Source organism: Crotalus tigris, unplaced genomic scaffold (assembly GCF_016545835.1).
Source record: "Crotalus tigris isolate CLP2741 ecotype Arizona unplaced genomic scaffold, ASM1654583v1 scf7180000017742.2353718, whole genome shotgun sequence".
Taxonomy (NCBI): domain Eukaryota; kingdom Metazoa; phylum Chordata; class Lepidosauria; order Squamata; family Viperidae; genus Crotalus; species Crotalus tigris.
Window position 1 is genome coordinate 1,568,785 of NW_024096609.1, and position 16,524 is coordinate 1,585,308.

Below are 16,524 nucleotides of genomic sequence, written 5' to 3' on the forward strand. Positions count from 1 at the left end.
CTCACCTGTTCTTCCACAGAGTCATCAGCATCCATATCAAATAATGAGCCTAAGTAGGCCAAGTGAAAGACAGCAAGAGCCCCAAAGAGCAGGTTGAGGAGACGAACCCAGAGATTCTGTAGTAGCAGAAGAAGCATCCGAGGTTCAGTCCAACTGTAAACAAGCAGGATTTACCCCACCCCGCCACACCCCCAACATAAACAGCCTGGTCAAGAGACTTCATATAAGAAGCCACACGTTGCCTTGTCATGTCAAGCTTCAATGATCTCCAGGCCCAAAAGCTGAAAGAGATTTCAGGATCAGGAAGGCAAGGTACAATCTTTGGCACAATCAGTTGAGGTTGCAGGGGACAAGGTTGAAGTAGGGAGTGGACAGGGTCAGAGTCAGAAGGGGGCAGGGATATTTATTCTTTCACTGACATTCTGCTTTTCCTCTCTCCTGTACTGGAGAGAGAGACAATGAGCAACAGAAGTATGAACCCATTTCTTGCCAATGAGTTGTAGAAACCAAAGGGACATATGCAGTCCTACAATGTCAAAGTTGCATACCTCGTGCTAGAACATTATTCTAGCATGAGGTGTAAAAGGGGAGGGGGTTTGATCCCTTGACATTTCAGCACACACTTACCGTGCTGTGGCGATGTGAGCATCCTGGCTGACACTTCTTGGAGAGTATACAGGCATCAAAGATGACAGACAACCTCTTTCTGAGAACTAAATGGAAACCAGGCAAGCAAAATTGTACTCACAGCTGTCCAGGATTTGGCTTTTAAGTTTTGGTTTGCTTAACTAAGGAATGCTTGCTTCAAACAAATTTCCTATATTGGGATATGAATATCCTTTTCCTCCCAAAGGGAGGAGAGAAAAATGCAAAAACCCAAGCTTTGCCACAGATTGTACACAGAATTGCAAAATGACATTTGTCCTTAGGTCATTTCAGGATAATTAATGATAGATCTGGATGCCTTGTGAGCCAGTATGATATAGTGGCGGAGGTGCTGGCCTAGAAATCAAGAGATGGGGAGTTCTAGGTCTCCTTTAGGTATAGAAGCTGGCTGAGTGACTTTGGTCAGTCCTATCTCAGTCCAACCACCTGACGTGATAGAGAGATGAAAAATTAGATAAAAATCTAATAATAATTATCAAGGGAGGTTCTACTAAAGACACTGAAAGTTGCTATCTGGCAAGACTGGACAGCCATTTGTCTGAAATGGTATAGGGTTTCCTGCCTGAGCAGGGAGTTGGACTAGATGACCTCCAAGGTCCCTTCCAACTTTTATTATTATTATTATTATTACTACTACTACTACTACTACTACTACTATTTCTTAATAGGCAGGTTTTTGTGATGATGGTGCCCACATTAAAACTGCGAGGAAGTGGAAAAGTGAGCACTATCATCACATTTTTTAAAGTGGTGGCTGAAAATTTACTTGCTGACCGAAATCTTTCTAGTATGAATATTAGAAGAATGCTTTTCCCCCATCTTTTTAAGGAATATGTTTCATTGGATGTTATCTTAATTCTTAGCTATTATATTTGTTATTTATTTTTATTTGTTAAATTTATAAGCCACCCATCTCATTGTCAAGTGATTCTAGGTGGCTATTATTTACAATAAGAGCAACAATAAAATACATAAAATAGTATTTTTATCTGACTTGGCTTTGGCGCAGAAATCAGACAATAGATAAGGGAAGGGAAGCAGAGCATCTCAGCAGGAGAAAAACAGCAGTGAATGACTCACCGTGTTCAATGTAAGTGATAAAGCCGAGTGACAACAGCACAGCAGCCAAATGGAAGCTTAGCCCCTAAAAGAAATGAGATTGCAGTTAGAACAGCCACATCTGACCCCTCTTTGTACCAGGTCACCTTTAAAAGTAGATGCACAGAACAGCTGCCAAGAAGACTGATTTCCGAAGATGCCGGATTAAAAAACTGGATAGCAATTCTTCTCATATGAACAGATCTCCCCCCAAGAGGACATAGCCAGGAAACACAGGGGAAGGAAGAACAAGTTTGTCAGACATGCCCTGACTTGGTGCTTTAGTTAAGAAAGACTCTTGACTCCATTTGTAGTGAAAGGTATGCTTTTACTAAAAGCCAAGTAGATTACAATATAGCAAAGCCAGAACTGACATTTGCATATCAAACTTTCCCGGTTAACTTTCCCTGTTCAGTTCCTCCCCCTTGCTAGTCCCTTATTGTCCAATTATATTTGAATAAATTGTTTTGGTAACTGTCTCTTTGATGGGGCTGGTTGGTGATCCATTCCATTCCCAATGCTTAGACCTTGAGATGGTGTCTCTGGAAAGTTCTCCCTACTGACTCCCTACTGACCCCCCAAAGTTTATGGCAGACTGACAGCTAGCATATGTGAAGCTCAAGCGTATGATGGGAACTCTGACAAATTTAAGGTCAGCCGGACTATACAAACCATAGCCTATTTTGTTTCTTTGGCTTGGTACTGATTGGTTTACTGATTTTGTTCTCCGTTTGGTTGACCAATGGATGATACAAAGGCAACACGAGCTTCGACAAACACACAAAGTAGTGCCAGAGAGGTAGAACAGAAATGTTTTTAAATCTATCAAAATAATAATAAATAAAGCATCCTACTGAACAGAATCTAAAGAGTTCCTCACTTAAGGTTAGTGTAGGTCTAGTTTACAAGCAATCTATGGAGTGTATTTCTAAGAATTGCCAGTAGAAGAAGCTTTAAATTTCAAAGGGAAGATATAATTAGCATCTCCTATTCCAGTGATGGCGAACCTTTTAGAGACCAAGTGCCCAAACTGCAACCCAAAACCCACTTATGCATTGTTGAGTGCCGGGTGGGTGTGGCCAATTGGGTGGGTGTGGCTGCAGTGGTAACAGCAGACTGGGTGGGACTAAAAAGTTCAATCAATGAATTCCAACTTTGCAAGATCTTTTTTTTCCCGCAAGAAGTTGAAATTGATTGATTGATTGAACCTTTTTTTTTTTTTTGCACACAGCGGGGGCAGCCTAAAGAGAAAAGGTTTTATAAAACCCAGCTGAAGGCCTAGGACTGAGGCGACAGCGCATGTGTCCACAGAGACGGCTCTGAGTGCCGCCCCTGGCACCTGTGCCATAGGTTTGCCACCACTGTCCTATTCCATCAATTCTTGCTAGTTGCAGAAAGTTCACTGCACAGAACTGAGTAGGAATCATTATGAATGAAAGCAATCCATATCTCTGAAAATCCAGATTTCTAGCCCCATCGCCATCATCCCCCCTCCCAAACCAAGCCAAACCAAACCAAACCAAACCGTCCTATCTCACTAAGTTGGCAAGTGATAGAAATCTGTTCCCAGGCAGTCAATCTTTGGCTATTTCCACAACAGACGAACTTAGTTAATGAATACATATATCATCATGCTACATTCCTATTATACATTATAAACACTAATGTCAACAGCTCATCGTGTTTTGTGAATCCAAAACAGCAAGCATCTTAGATGCCTGGAAGGCAGACTTCATAAATTCTGGCAACATAAGTTAAACTATCCAGTTTATGAACTTCCAAAATGGCAGTCTAGGAGATGATGTTTCAGGAAAGCAAGATGACATCATTAATATCTTGGTCAACCTGAATGGCCCATCCTCAAAACCAGTTAAAATAATTAGATCAAAGGTTGTGCCAATGATCAGCAGGAAGTTGGGTTTCATGAAAAAAATGAATATATGGGCCACCATGCTTGGAATTGGTGAAAGTATTTGAGCTTCTCTCCCTTATTTTGCAACTAAGTCCCCTGGAAAGATCCCCAAAGCAAAAAACCTGCAAAAATGAGGGGAGGGGACTACATTCCTATTCCCCCATAGATGGAAGCGACAAATTAACCTTTAAGGAGGAAAGAAACATATTGAAATTAAATTTAAAATACTACAATCTGATCAAACTCAGAAACTAAAACAAAGGCTAAGATTATATTCCAAAGGATTTTGATGAACTTATATATATAAAAAAAGAAAAATAATAAGAACTTCTTGCCTGAAAGAGTTGGAAAGCAAATTGTTTTATAACAAATTGTTATAAAACATTGATTTTACTGAAACCTTGACAATTGAAAATTACAGTGGATTATAAAAATTATATATAAAGACAAGAACTATATAAAATTGGATTTTGAGTTTTGGCCAGCTTGACAAGGCTAATTACAGAGACTATGGCACTTATGATGGTTTACTAGAAAAAAAAATGCTATATATGGACGCTATTATTGTTGGTATAAATACAGAAGAAATGTTTTTATGTAATCATTTATATATGGATAATATTATATATTAAAAATTATATTTGTTTAATGCTGAAGAAGGAGAATACTATTGGGAGAAGAAAAGATCAAGGAAATATATTATCAATTGATATACTAATTATGGAAATATAAAAATTAATTATTATTGACTGTTAATTAACTATTGATTGTAAAAAAATTCATGAACCAAGACAACACGCTGTACACCAGGACTAAGGTTGTTATTGTAAAAAATTAATAAAACTTTTACAGAAAAAAAAAAAGCCCAGTGCAAAGTAATATGGTCTGAGGGAAGGTGAAGACCCAACGCAGTGAGCCAGGCCATGCCAGAGCACTGAGGAGAGAGTGCAAAGAAACCTTCCCTAGCAACTGTGAGGCAGGGAGGAGATTTTAGTGGTCTTACACTGTTGATCCTCTGAGGAAATGAATCTGCTGTACCCCAAAGCTCCCATAAATCCAACCTTCACATAGTTGGCATGTACAAATGGGTAAAGGCTAGGTTAGAAGGAAACAATTTGCCCTTAAGGAAGAATCTGATCAAAAATTCTAGAGAGAGTAGAAGAGGGAAATAGCAGCCTTTACTCCAAAAAGGGATTTACGTATCTGTCTGTCTGTCTGTCTCTCTGTCTGTCTGTCTCTCTCTCTCTCTTTCTCTCTCTATATATATAGGTCTTTGGTTATTCGGGTTTTCTCCCGCGTAAAATTGGAAGTGTCTTGGCGACGTTTTGACGAAGTCCCATTCATCATCTTCAGGCTGGTGTTTTCAGCTTCATGCTTCGAGGAGCAATGTGTGGTCTTAGCTGTTTCTTCCTTTTAACTGCCAGTGGAGGTATGAACTGACTGGGTGGGAGCTTGACTGTGTTCTGATTGGGTGGAGGTATGTTCTGATTGGTTAGGGGTTTGGCTGTGCTCTGATTGGATGGGGGGGTTGGCTGTGCTGATTGGCTGGGGGAGTGTTCTGTTTGGGTGGGGGCTTTGTTGTACTCAGGTTAGTCTGAGTTGCAGGGGGGTTTACGATGGTGGGCTGCCTTGAGTATTCCAAACAGAACACTCCCCCATCCAATCAGAGCATATATATATATATATATATATATATATATATATTTCCAGCCATTCTATCTTGCTCAATCTCTCCTAAATATCACCCAACTTACTTGTTACTGCATGTATGGGGAGATGGGACAAGTAACTGCAGATGATGCAATCTATTAGATCATTGTATAACGATGCACTGAGATTTCTTCACAGTACACTAATTTGATGTCATTTAAAGATTGGCAGACTTTTAAAGATTCGTTCGTGCTGCAATGGAATATGGGAATGGGTTTATAAAGGGATACTCACGTGTAAGAGGGCACTAGCTGCATAGGTTACAATGATGGCTGAGAAGATCCCCAGTTTCAGGGAGTTCTTAAAGACATCTGAAACAGAATGAATTAATCAGCTGAGTCAATTCTCTTGCCCTTTCCAAAAACTCTGGACCATCATTCCAATCATTAAGGAATTATATGTCCAGCTCCTCTATGAGAATGAACTATTAGTGTTCCATTCTCGAAGAAGAGGCATTGAGACGAAGCACGGTCACACAGTCCTTCTTTATTGCAAACATCAATAGAACAGATTGCAAAATGATGCAGCCCCCTTTTATAGCCCCCCTGCACAGTACCCTGCTGTCCAATCATTGCAAGGGATCTTTTCCCACCTTATGCACGTGCGCAAGGCTGGGTGCAGCCTTTCTTGTCCCGGGCATCCCCGTGGTCTGCCCAGGCCAATCGCTGCAGCCTGCGCCTGCCGGCCCAGGACATAACAATTAGCATCCTTTTGGAAGCTACTGGTAACTCTCAAACCATCAGCTTTCACAAAAAATATTGTCTTTGAATAGAGTTTTATTCCATCTAATATTTTTTGTAGCCATGGCCTTAAAAGTATGTATGCTGATGGCTCTCACGTTTCTAGTAATGAACCCTGAAGGCTAATTATGCCTTATAATAATTATTCCCTATTTCTGGCTTGAGGTTGTTGCTGATCAAGATCAGACTTAATAGGAGGCCCTGTATCTCTTGACCCAAATTAGCAAAATAGACAATTATTTGGGATCTGGCGAAAATTAATTTTAGCTGTATGTTTTTTTAATAGCTATTTGATTAGACTCCCATAATCAGCGGTATGTGTGTGTGTGTGTGTGTGTGTGTATGTTGGCTGCTTCTATCATGCAATTTCACAGTTGCCCACGTGCTGCAACATAGACACAGTCCTACAGAAGCACACTTCCCAGAAGTGATTCTAAAATCACATGTGACATCTAGGAAGGCAGTCCCATAGCTTCAGATCATGTAAGGGCAAAATTCAATGAAGACATTGCATCGGTAGAGGTGGGGCTAGCAAGCACAGCCCACTTTCCATCTTCTGCTGTTTTATCCATTCTTTAATTCACAACTCCAGAATTGTTATCACTCAAAGTGCAATGTATAATATTCTTTGTTTAGTTTTGGCTTAACATATGAACTCAGCCATTTATAAACCACAGTGAGAGCAGAAAATCTATATGATCCTGACCAAACCATGACTGAAACAACCATCTTATTGCAATTCCCTTAGAAACATATGAAATTCTATACCTACAAGTTAAAACAATCCATAGTCTACGTCTGCACCTACCGAAAGATGCATAAAAATAGGAAGCATCTAGCCTAGCTTTTCTTCATTTTGTTTTGGTAGATGTATTCCCATCACCCTCAGCCAATATAACCGTTATAGGTACATATTTGGGGAAATCTGCTGCTTGAGTAAAGATTCCTTAAGGTAAACAATGCCTCAAAGTTCTTTGAAGAGTTTCATCTTTCAGAACCATGACAAAGAGCCACAAATATGATTCCCATCAGGTGGAGTCATTGACAGGATTTTAGGCACAGGCACTTAAAGCTAAGAGCTCCACCCAGAACACAGTAAATGTTCTAAAGACAAGACAGATGTAAGCATTCTCACAGGAGTTTAGCCATTGTGACATGGGCTGGTTCCAGCTGGTTACCACCTCCACCATAGAACGTGGCAACTCCACCCTCAGAGGATGAGACACTGTCAGGTCCCTAAAAAAGGAGAAATGAATAAACAATTACTTGGGGCAAAATGTAAGGAGGATCTCTGATGTCAAGGATCTATTGAGCTACAAGTGTAGAATTGTCCAACTGGCATGTTTAAAAAGACGTGAAGCTCCTGCGGTCTTTTCTACCTTAGCAGGAACTTTAGAAATTGTCTGATGATGGCTGTCCCAGGAAAGTGGCTTCAATATAAAAAAATAACAGGCTACAGAATTTGGAGCAAACACAAAATATTTGTTTTAAAAATAGGAGTGAAAGAGGGTTTTGCATCAGCTTATACATAAGGATCAATCGGGTTTTATAACTGGTAGGTATATGAAGAATAATGCTAGACAAATTATTAACTTATTAGAATATTTAGATAAGAATAACCAAATTTCTGCAGGGCTGATATTTTTAGATGCTGAAAAAGCTTTTGATCAATTGAATTGGCAGTTTATGTTAATTGAGGAAATGAATTTTGGAGAAAAAATATTACAAGCTTTTGGTGCTATATATCAAAAACAAACGGCACAACTTATTGTTAATGGGGGTTTGTCAGAGGTTTTTACAATAGAAAAAGGTACAAGACAGGGATGGAAATTTTGTTGATTAAAATTCGAGAGTCGCAGGAAATAAAAGGAATAGAAGTTAACAAAAAAGAATATAAATTAAGAGCTTTTGCAGATGACTTGGTGGTTACTTTGTCTCAACCTACCTATTCTGTAGTAAAGTTATTACAACTGATTTATCAATATGGACGGGTTTCGGGTTTTAAAATTAATAATAATAAGACTAAAATATTATCTAAAAACATGACCAATCTGGACAAGCAGATTTTGGTTAATCTGACAGACTTTGAAGTTGTTGATAAGATAAAATATTTGGGGGTCACTTTATCTGTTTCTAATGTAAAATTGTATAAAAACAATTATGAAAGGCTGTGGGTCAGGGTACAGAAAGATTTGAAGAATTGGGAGAAGCTACAGTTATCTCTTATGGGAAGAATTGCAGTGATTAAAATGAATGTCCTGCCAAAATTTCTCTTTTTATTTCAAATGTTACCTATTTTAAAGAATGAGATTAATTTAAATGAATGGCAGAAAGGCATTAATAAATTTATTTGGGCAGGGAAAAAACCAAGGGTAAAGCTTAAAATTATGCAAGACTTCCGTGAGAGAGGTGGACTCAAGGTACCGAATTTGAAATTATATTATGATGCTGTGGCTTTAACATTAATTAGTGATTGGGTAAATTTAACAAATGTAGAAATACTCCATCTGGAGGGTTGGGATTTACTTTTTGGATGGCATGCCTATCTAATTTTCAATAAAAAAGTGGACCGGATTTTTAAATCTCATATTATAAGGATTTCTTTACTTCGGGTTTGGAGGAAATATTATAAAAGTGATTTTAAAATACCATTATGGGCTATACCTTGGCATGCGATAGAGGGGATAAGGAGAGGAGTTAAGATGGATAGGGTTTCTTATACACAATTACTTAGATGGGATGGTCAAAATTGACAGTTAAAATCTTTGGAAGATTTAGCATATGAAAATGTTACCTATTCATGGTTTCAGTACAGACAAATAGTGGATAGATGGAAGATGGATCGTGATATGGGCTTGCTTAGAGAAGATGAAAATCTTTTTAAACAAGTAAAGGATCAAAGGCGAACTCACATCAAGAGAATCTATGGGGTTCTAGTGGAACTGGATTCAGAATCAGAACTAATCAAAGACTGTATGATTAAATGGGCACAAAATTTTGATGAACCAGTTCTACTGGATACTTGGGAAACTATTTGGGTGAGGAATGTTAAATTTACACAAGCCCAGAACTTAAGGGAGAATTTTTATAAAATGTTTTATAGATGGCACCTTGATCCACAAAAAATGTCTCTTATGTATCCTGACTTACAGCCTAAATGTTGGAGATGTGGTTGTCTGGATGCCACTTATTACCATATTTGGTGGTCGTGTAAAAATATAAAAGCCTTTTGGATTAAGATATGGTGGAATATTCAAAGAATTTTTAGAAAGAGGGTAAAATTTACTCCACAATTGTTTTTGTTAGGTATTGTTACTGATTGTGATGCTAAGGAGGTTATATTGATGTTAAATTTGATTATAGCCGCAAGGCTGTTAGTAGGGCAATACTGGAAGAAGGAATCTTTGCCTACCTTGCAAGAGTGGTTTTTTAAAGTTTCTTATCTGGCGGAAATGGCAAAGATTTCGGCTTTCTTAAAGGAGCAATCGCAAGAGAAATTTCTTGCCGTATGGGAAAAATGGATAAATTTTATACAATATAAATTGGATATAAAAAAATATCATTTAGCTTTTTAATAACTTGTATATAAATTTTGATATTTTATAGATTGCACTTTTTTATCTCTTCTTCTTTCTCTTTTCTTTATTATTATTATTATTATTATTATTATTATTATTGTTAATCATTTTATAAGTTGTTTATGTAAGCTATTTAGATATACTTATGATTTATATATTTTTTAATTTTTTTAAGATTCTTAAAATTTTAACCAAGCCTATATTCAGCTCTGGGAAGGTCGGGGGGGATGGAGGGGGTGGTTTGGGAGGTGGGTGGGTGAGGGTTGTTTTGTTTTTTTTGTTGTTGTGTTTTTTGTTCTTTGTAAAAACTTTTAAAAATTTCTAATAAAAAAAAAAATAGGAGTGAAAGAACCCAACTTTCTGGTTCCCATGGAGATAACCCCCAAATATCTCAAGAACAGGTAACAGAAACAGGTGGAATCTTTTTCAACTTATGGACTACCATCAGTCTTCTGAAACCACTTAGGAGCAATGCTTACATAAGCAAGTACACCAAGGTCAATTCAATTCTGTTTCTCCCACAACATTGCATCTTATAATCAACTGATTTACAATTTTGAAATATTACTAAATATGCATTAAGCAACAAAACTATGTTTATAATTAAGCAGGCAATATTATTCTGTCAGTCCTTGACTGCCCTGATTTTCCCAATTAAATTAACATGGCAGAATTTTTCAGTAGTTTCAGTAACCTGAAGAGTAATGATTTTAGTGGCAGCAGATGCTTCTGGTAGTTTTACTGCTGCTGGTAAGATTAAAAGGGAAGAAATTAAGTCACACGTATTCTCTTAGAAAATTTTAAAATTTTATTTCACTGGGCTTTCAACCCCAGTGAGGTTTTGTTAATGTCCATGCTGGAAAAGGATTAATTTATTGTTTATTTACTGTATGATTGATGTTTTGTTTGATAGTTTTGATTTATTCTAATACATTTATAATTCTAACTCACTATAATCCCCTTATCCCGAGTCTTTTTAATTAGACAGAGAATAAAATAAATGAAATAAATAAACCACAGGATATAAGCTTTTCTGAGTAAAGCTGTCTTTTTCAAATGACTGATGGTGATTTTCTCAATGTCAGTGATGCCCAATTGCTTTAGATTGCACCCAAGACAGGTGAAAGCTCTAGGGATTAATGGAAGCAAATCCATCTAGAACACGAGTGTCAAACTCGCCATGTCATGTGACCTGTCGTGACGTGTCACAACTCTTTTTGCATTGCCGGCAATGGGTTGGGCGTGGCTTCGGTATGATGAAACCGGCCCGAGGGCCGGCAGTTTGTCACCCCTGATCTAGAAGAAGAAACTCCAGAATCAAACAAGGCAATGTCAATGTCAATCCATTTCTATATTATTGCTAAGAAAACTAAACAGACATGTCTAAAACATCTTGAGAAATTGGGGTACCATATAATGAGACTTTCAGGTCAAAAGGTAGTTAGTCAGTTATTGAGGCAGACCATCAAATTTTATTATTAGAACTGGAGATGACGGTATAGTGCGACCAAAACCATAATACAAGAAAGTCAGGTTGCTGATGGTGCCAATACTGAAAAAGATTTTGTTTTACACGGATGCAGGCATCTGAAACATGATATGTGAGAAAAGTGAACAAATGTCACACCTTAGACATGAAAGCCAGCTGGGTTACTTTGGGCCAGTTACTACCTCTCAGCTCAAACCACTTGTTGTGGGGAAAATAAGAGGAGGCAGGAGTATGAGGTATGTTCTCTGCTCTGAATTAGGTATAAAAGTAATAAAGATGGGATAAAAATCTTATAAAGAAAATAGAGTACAGCAGAGCAGAACAGAGTAGGGTAGGGTAGGGTAGAATAGAGTGGAGTGAGTGGAGTGGGAATGGGAATGGGAGGATGGATTCAATGGGCTGCTTCAGACAAAGTTTTTGATTTTCTCTTACAACCTTAGAACTAGTTTGGGACTGCATGGAAGAACTCACAAAAATCAGCCATGACAACATTGGCTTGAGCAATACGAGAACATCAGCCATGCTGAACCTCCACCCAAATGCACAGCTGAAGAATTGTTAGAATTAGAATCTGCTCTTCTGTTGACCTGCTTTTTAGCAAGCCTCCCCAGCCTATGGAGCTCCCCTTTCTGCTGTTGGATCTTTATCCCGTGCCTTTGCTTAGGACTGGGTGGTTGAACTTCTGAGCTTGAGAGGCTGTTGATGAGTGAGGAAAAATGTGTGACTGGCATGCAAAAGGTAGACAAACAGAGGAATGTAAAATTACAGGCGGTTTTCAACTAAATATATGCAATATGCATGAAATTGATTGTGAATAAATGTCATTTTAAGGAATTAGTTCTCTGCACTTTCTTCTAACTGCCCCTTGGAAGAAAACCACTGTGGAAAAAGAAATCTTGGAGCAAAGAATAGGTAATAGGTTTTTTTTTTATTTTTGTGGCATTATTTTATTTTTATTTTTTTTGCATACAGAAGTCCTGCATATCGCCTTGAGCTCATTGGAGAGAAACTGAGAGAAAGCTTGAAAGAAGACTAGGAATAAAAACAGTAACAAATGTTAAGAGGATTAACATTTGAATAAATGTTATAAATAAAGATGTTTCTGATTTGCCTACTTTATTCCCAATTGTGCTTTGAGAATTTTAAGATTTTAAGCAAAGGATCCCAGGTGCCATCTTACACCCCACTCACCATTTCAGATTCTCCTTTTCCTCTCTAAAACCTGATCCTGCCAGGGTGGCTGTGGTCTCAGACAGAAAGCCCACAAAGTAATTGCTGAAATGGAAGGAACTGGCACTCTCGTAAGCCCTGAGCCACCTGCACATAAGAAGAGAGAATTTAGAAACTCATGAAACATTTGCACACCCACTTTTCCAAGAGAAGTTTAAGGCCCCCAGGGAGACTTACCTCATTAAGGTACTTCTGGCACGCACAAGGAAGGAAAGAAAAGGAGAGAAGTCAAACAGAAAACAAATAAGAAATAAATCAGTACCGGAAGCCTCCTAAAAACCTCCTACTCCCACTTAAACCGGGAGGGGGAGATTTTCTGGTGATTATGTGACAAGATAATCAAGTCTCCTGTTTGACTCAGCTTCCATTTTTTTTTTGTTTGCATTCTGATTACTCTTGCCTTTCTTTGCCATGCTCCCTTAACAAAAAAGCAATAGCCTTTTCTCCCTCCTGGCAAGCTACCCCATTGATTAAATTCTGTAGAAAACATTGCATTAAAGCAGTGGTTCTCAACCTGTGGGTCGGGACCCCATTTGGGGTCGAACGACCATTTCACGGGGGTCGCCAAACAATGCAGTCCGCCATTTTTTTCCCCTTTTCCTTAGCTGTGCTACTCCCTTGAAAGCCAATAGAATAGACTCTCTTGCATACAGTCTAATTCTATTGGCTTTCAAAAGCCAATAGGCATTGTCCAGGCTGTCTCTGCCCTGCTGAGCCCGCCAAAAGTCCCATTCTGCAAACGGTGCTGCACCAGTTGAGTAGTCCTCGACTTACGATCGGTTGAGTAGTCCTCAACTTACGACCGGTTGGGGGTCGCGGCATTAAAAAGGTTGAGAACCACTGCATTAAAGGCACTTGCTCCTCTGACTAGGCCAGGGGTAGGCAACCTTGACTCTTTTATGACTCGTGGACTTCAACTCCCAGAATTCCTGATCTAGCCACGAGTCATAAAAGAGCCAAGGTTGCCTTCCCCTAGACTGGGCTGATGGATTTGGTGTGTGTGTGTTTGTATGCTGATTTTAAAAGAATAAATCCTGCCAGAAAGATAATCAAAAAGTCCCAGATCCAGGCTTTCCACTAGTTTGCACTTCACCTTGAATAGTTTCTCAGCCAGAATTGGGCACAACGGCAACTGCAGACAACTGCACATCTCCTTAATTTTTTTTATATGCAATAGCCCTTTTCACCCTGTAGGTAATCCTTAATTTATGACCACAATAGGATTGGAAAATCGATCATTAAGCTGTGTGATTGTTAAGAGAGGCATCATGTGACCGCGCCCAATTCTATGACCTTTTTTGCCACAGTCGTTAAACAAAGAATCATGGTCATTAAGTGAGTCACAATGTAGGACCTAATCTGCCGGCTTCCGAATGACTTTGCTTGTCAGAAGCTAGATGGAAAGGTTGCAAATTGCAATCACATGACCATGGGAAACTGCGACCGTCGTAAATGTGTGACGGTTACCAAGCACTCGAATCGCGATCCCTGGGAAGACTAGTTGTCACTTTTTTCCTCAGAACTTCGAATGATTGCTAAACAAATGATCATAAGTCAAGAACTACCAGCACATACAATGTTCTTCACTGTGGGTCTTTTCTTGAAAGTAAACAAGTCAGACTGCAGAGTATTTTTTAGGAAATACTCTGGGAATATGAGCAGAGGTGGACTAAATACTACATGCTAATTCAGTAATGGAATCTATTGAGGTAATGATTCTTAACTAATCTTTACTGGAGAAAGCAGGAAGCCCTTACGATTTATGATGAAGTGTTATATTTTATGATTTATGAATGTATTTTTTAATGTTGTTTATTATCATGATTTATCACTAATACTTGTATGTACACTGAAAGCTTATGCACTGGAGACAAATTCCTTGTGTGTCCAACCACACTCGGCCAATAAAGAATTCTATTCTATCCTTCTGTGATGTGGAAAGTCACGCAGATTTAATAATAATAATAAAGTTGGAAGGGACCTTGGAGGTCATCTAGTCCAACCCCCTGCTCAAGCAGGAAACCCTATACTATTTCAGACAAATGGCTGTCCAGTCTCTTCTTAAAAACTTCCACTGTTGGAGCATTCACCGCTTCTGGAGGCAGGTTGTTCCACTGGTTAATTGTTCTAACTGTCAGGAAGTTTCTCCTTCTCTCTTTGGTTAGTTTCCATCCGTTGCTTCTTGTCCTGCCTTCAGGCGCTTTGGATAATAGCTTGACTCCCTCTTGTGGCAGCCCTTGAGATATTGGAACACTGCTATCATGTCACCCTTCGTCCTTCTCTTCATTGAACTAGACATGCCCAATTCCAACAACTGTTCCTCATATGTTTTAGCCTCCAGTTCCCTAATCAACTATGTTGCTCTTCTCTGTATTCTTTCTAGAGTCTCAACATCTTTTTTATATCGTGGTGACCAAAACTGGATGCAGTATTCCAAGTGTGGCCTTACCAAGGCATTGTAAAGTGGTATTAACACTTCATGTAATCTTGATTCTATCCCTCTGTTAATGCAGCCTAGCACTGTGTTGGCTTTTTTGGCAGCTGCAGCACACTGCTGGCTCATATTTAAATGATTGCCCACTAGGACTCCAAGATCCTTCTCACAGTTGCTACTATTGAGCAAGGTACCACCTATACTATACCTGTGCATTTGGTTTTTCTTGCCTAATTTTAAACTTCTTACACTCTTCACAGGCAAAGTAGTTGCTGTTAAAGCATTGATTTCTGAAATATATACTAACAGATATCTTGCCTCATGGATCCCAAAGTTAGGTTCCAATGTCTTACTTCCAGCATCCATGATGCGGCACTTCCTTCTCGGGAAACCAATGAAGTTCCACCTAGAACCTATAAAGTTCTAGAAAAAGTTCATTCTGGACTGATTACTTCCAGCTGAACAATCTGATCTCTAATGAGAATGTCTCATGGCCAGACTGATCATTTGCTTTTCTGCTTTCCAATAATAGCTGCTGTACCAAAAATGAGCCTATTTCCTTCATTTAAGGCTGACCATACATTAGGTGGACAAAGCATAAATTCACTTGGCTATGGAGCTGGGATGTGTTGGCTTTTCATAGCCTCTCTTCTTCTCCAACAACCAATAGAGTTCCAAAATATTGTCTAACAACTTCTCAGCAGTTTTAATTCTACTAACGGGATATTTGTTTTTCAGCCATCTTCTCAGTAAAAATGTCTTTCAGATTTTTCTAATATTAGACGAAGTGTGATAGCATGCTGAGAATAAAAAACTAATTTTTGGTATCTACTGACTGTAGCTCACAAGACAAATTGTCAAAATTGATTGTTACATAATTTATACAATACCTCTGCAATGGAGGAATAGAGCCCCTGAATGGCTTCAAGGTAATAAGGCAAACCTATACATGCCATTAGAGCAAAGCTACCATAGGAGGTACTAATGCAGAAATATTTATGCCTACAGGCCACAGGTGAGGTTAGAGACCTCTGAAGACATATTGTCTCAAATAGTGAGCCATAATGACTTGATGCCAACGTGCTACAAGCAATTGTGCCACAATTGCTGGGCCACAAACATCTCTGAAGTAAGCTTGAAAGAAATCTCGTATTACAAAGTTCCTAATAAAGTGACAGAACAAATGGTTTGACGGTGAGATGTACACAACAGTCGTGTAGATGTCAAGAATTGTGAATGAGATGTCTGACTGGGGAAAAAAGAACCCAAATGCTATCATCTAAATCATATTACCTGCTTCTGCGCTTCCTGTCACGAGGGATGTGATCCCAATGAGAGAAAGCAAGGGAGGAGAGAGAAGGATTAAACAAAGTTAAAGTTGGTGGAAAGAGAGAAAAAAGAAGTTCATTAAGTCACTGTACATTCTGAATTGTGTTTTTCTGAAAAAGCACCTTTTGAGAAAGTTAACTACGTGTGGGAAAAGTATGACATGCACAACTTCTCCCCATGCTGTTGAAAGATGCCACAATTGTTGGGTTTCTCTTGATCTCTCAACTGTTAAACCCAAAATGTGAAGTCACCAAACCAGAGGCCTACTGAGGTGGATGAGCTACCATTTGCAGGATCTCTCCCTGTTGCTGGCTGCCATTGATGAGAATTCAGCCACT

The 16,524-nt window shown here is 38.8% G+C and overlaps 1 protein-coding gene across 4 annotated transcripts in view; it reads right to left on the minus strand.

Annotated features, from left to right (window-relative positions):
- PORCN (porcupine O-acyltransferase) overlaps nt 1-16,524 on the minus strand; it is a 54,726-nt gene that overhangs the window by 5,211 nt on the left and 32,991 nt on the right. For 2 of the 4 annotated variants that reach the window (XM_039340211.1, XM_039340210.1), the window contains exons 7-14: nt 16,151-16,165; nt 12,601-12,615; nt 12,385-12,510; nt 7,262-7,362; nt 5,621-5,697; nt 1,747-1,810; nt 628-713; nt 6-116 (exon numbers count right to left, since the gene is read on the minus strand). In XM_039340211.1, coding sequence (XP_039196145.1) covers nt 6-116; nt 628-713; nt 1,747-1,810; nt 5,621-5,697; nt 7,262-7,362; nt 12,385-12,510; nt 12,601-12,615; nt 16,151-16,165 — 595 coding nt within the window. The remainder of the gene's footprint in view (nt 1-5; nt 117-627; nt 714-1,746; nt 1,811-5,620; nt 5,698-7,261; nt 7,363-12,384; nt 12,511-12,600; nt 12,616-16,150; nt 16,166-16,524) is intronic. The other 2 variants (XM_039340212.1, XM_039340213.1) reach the window with 2 other exon arrangements.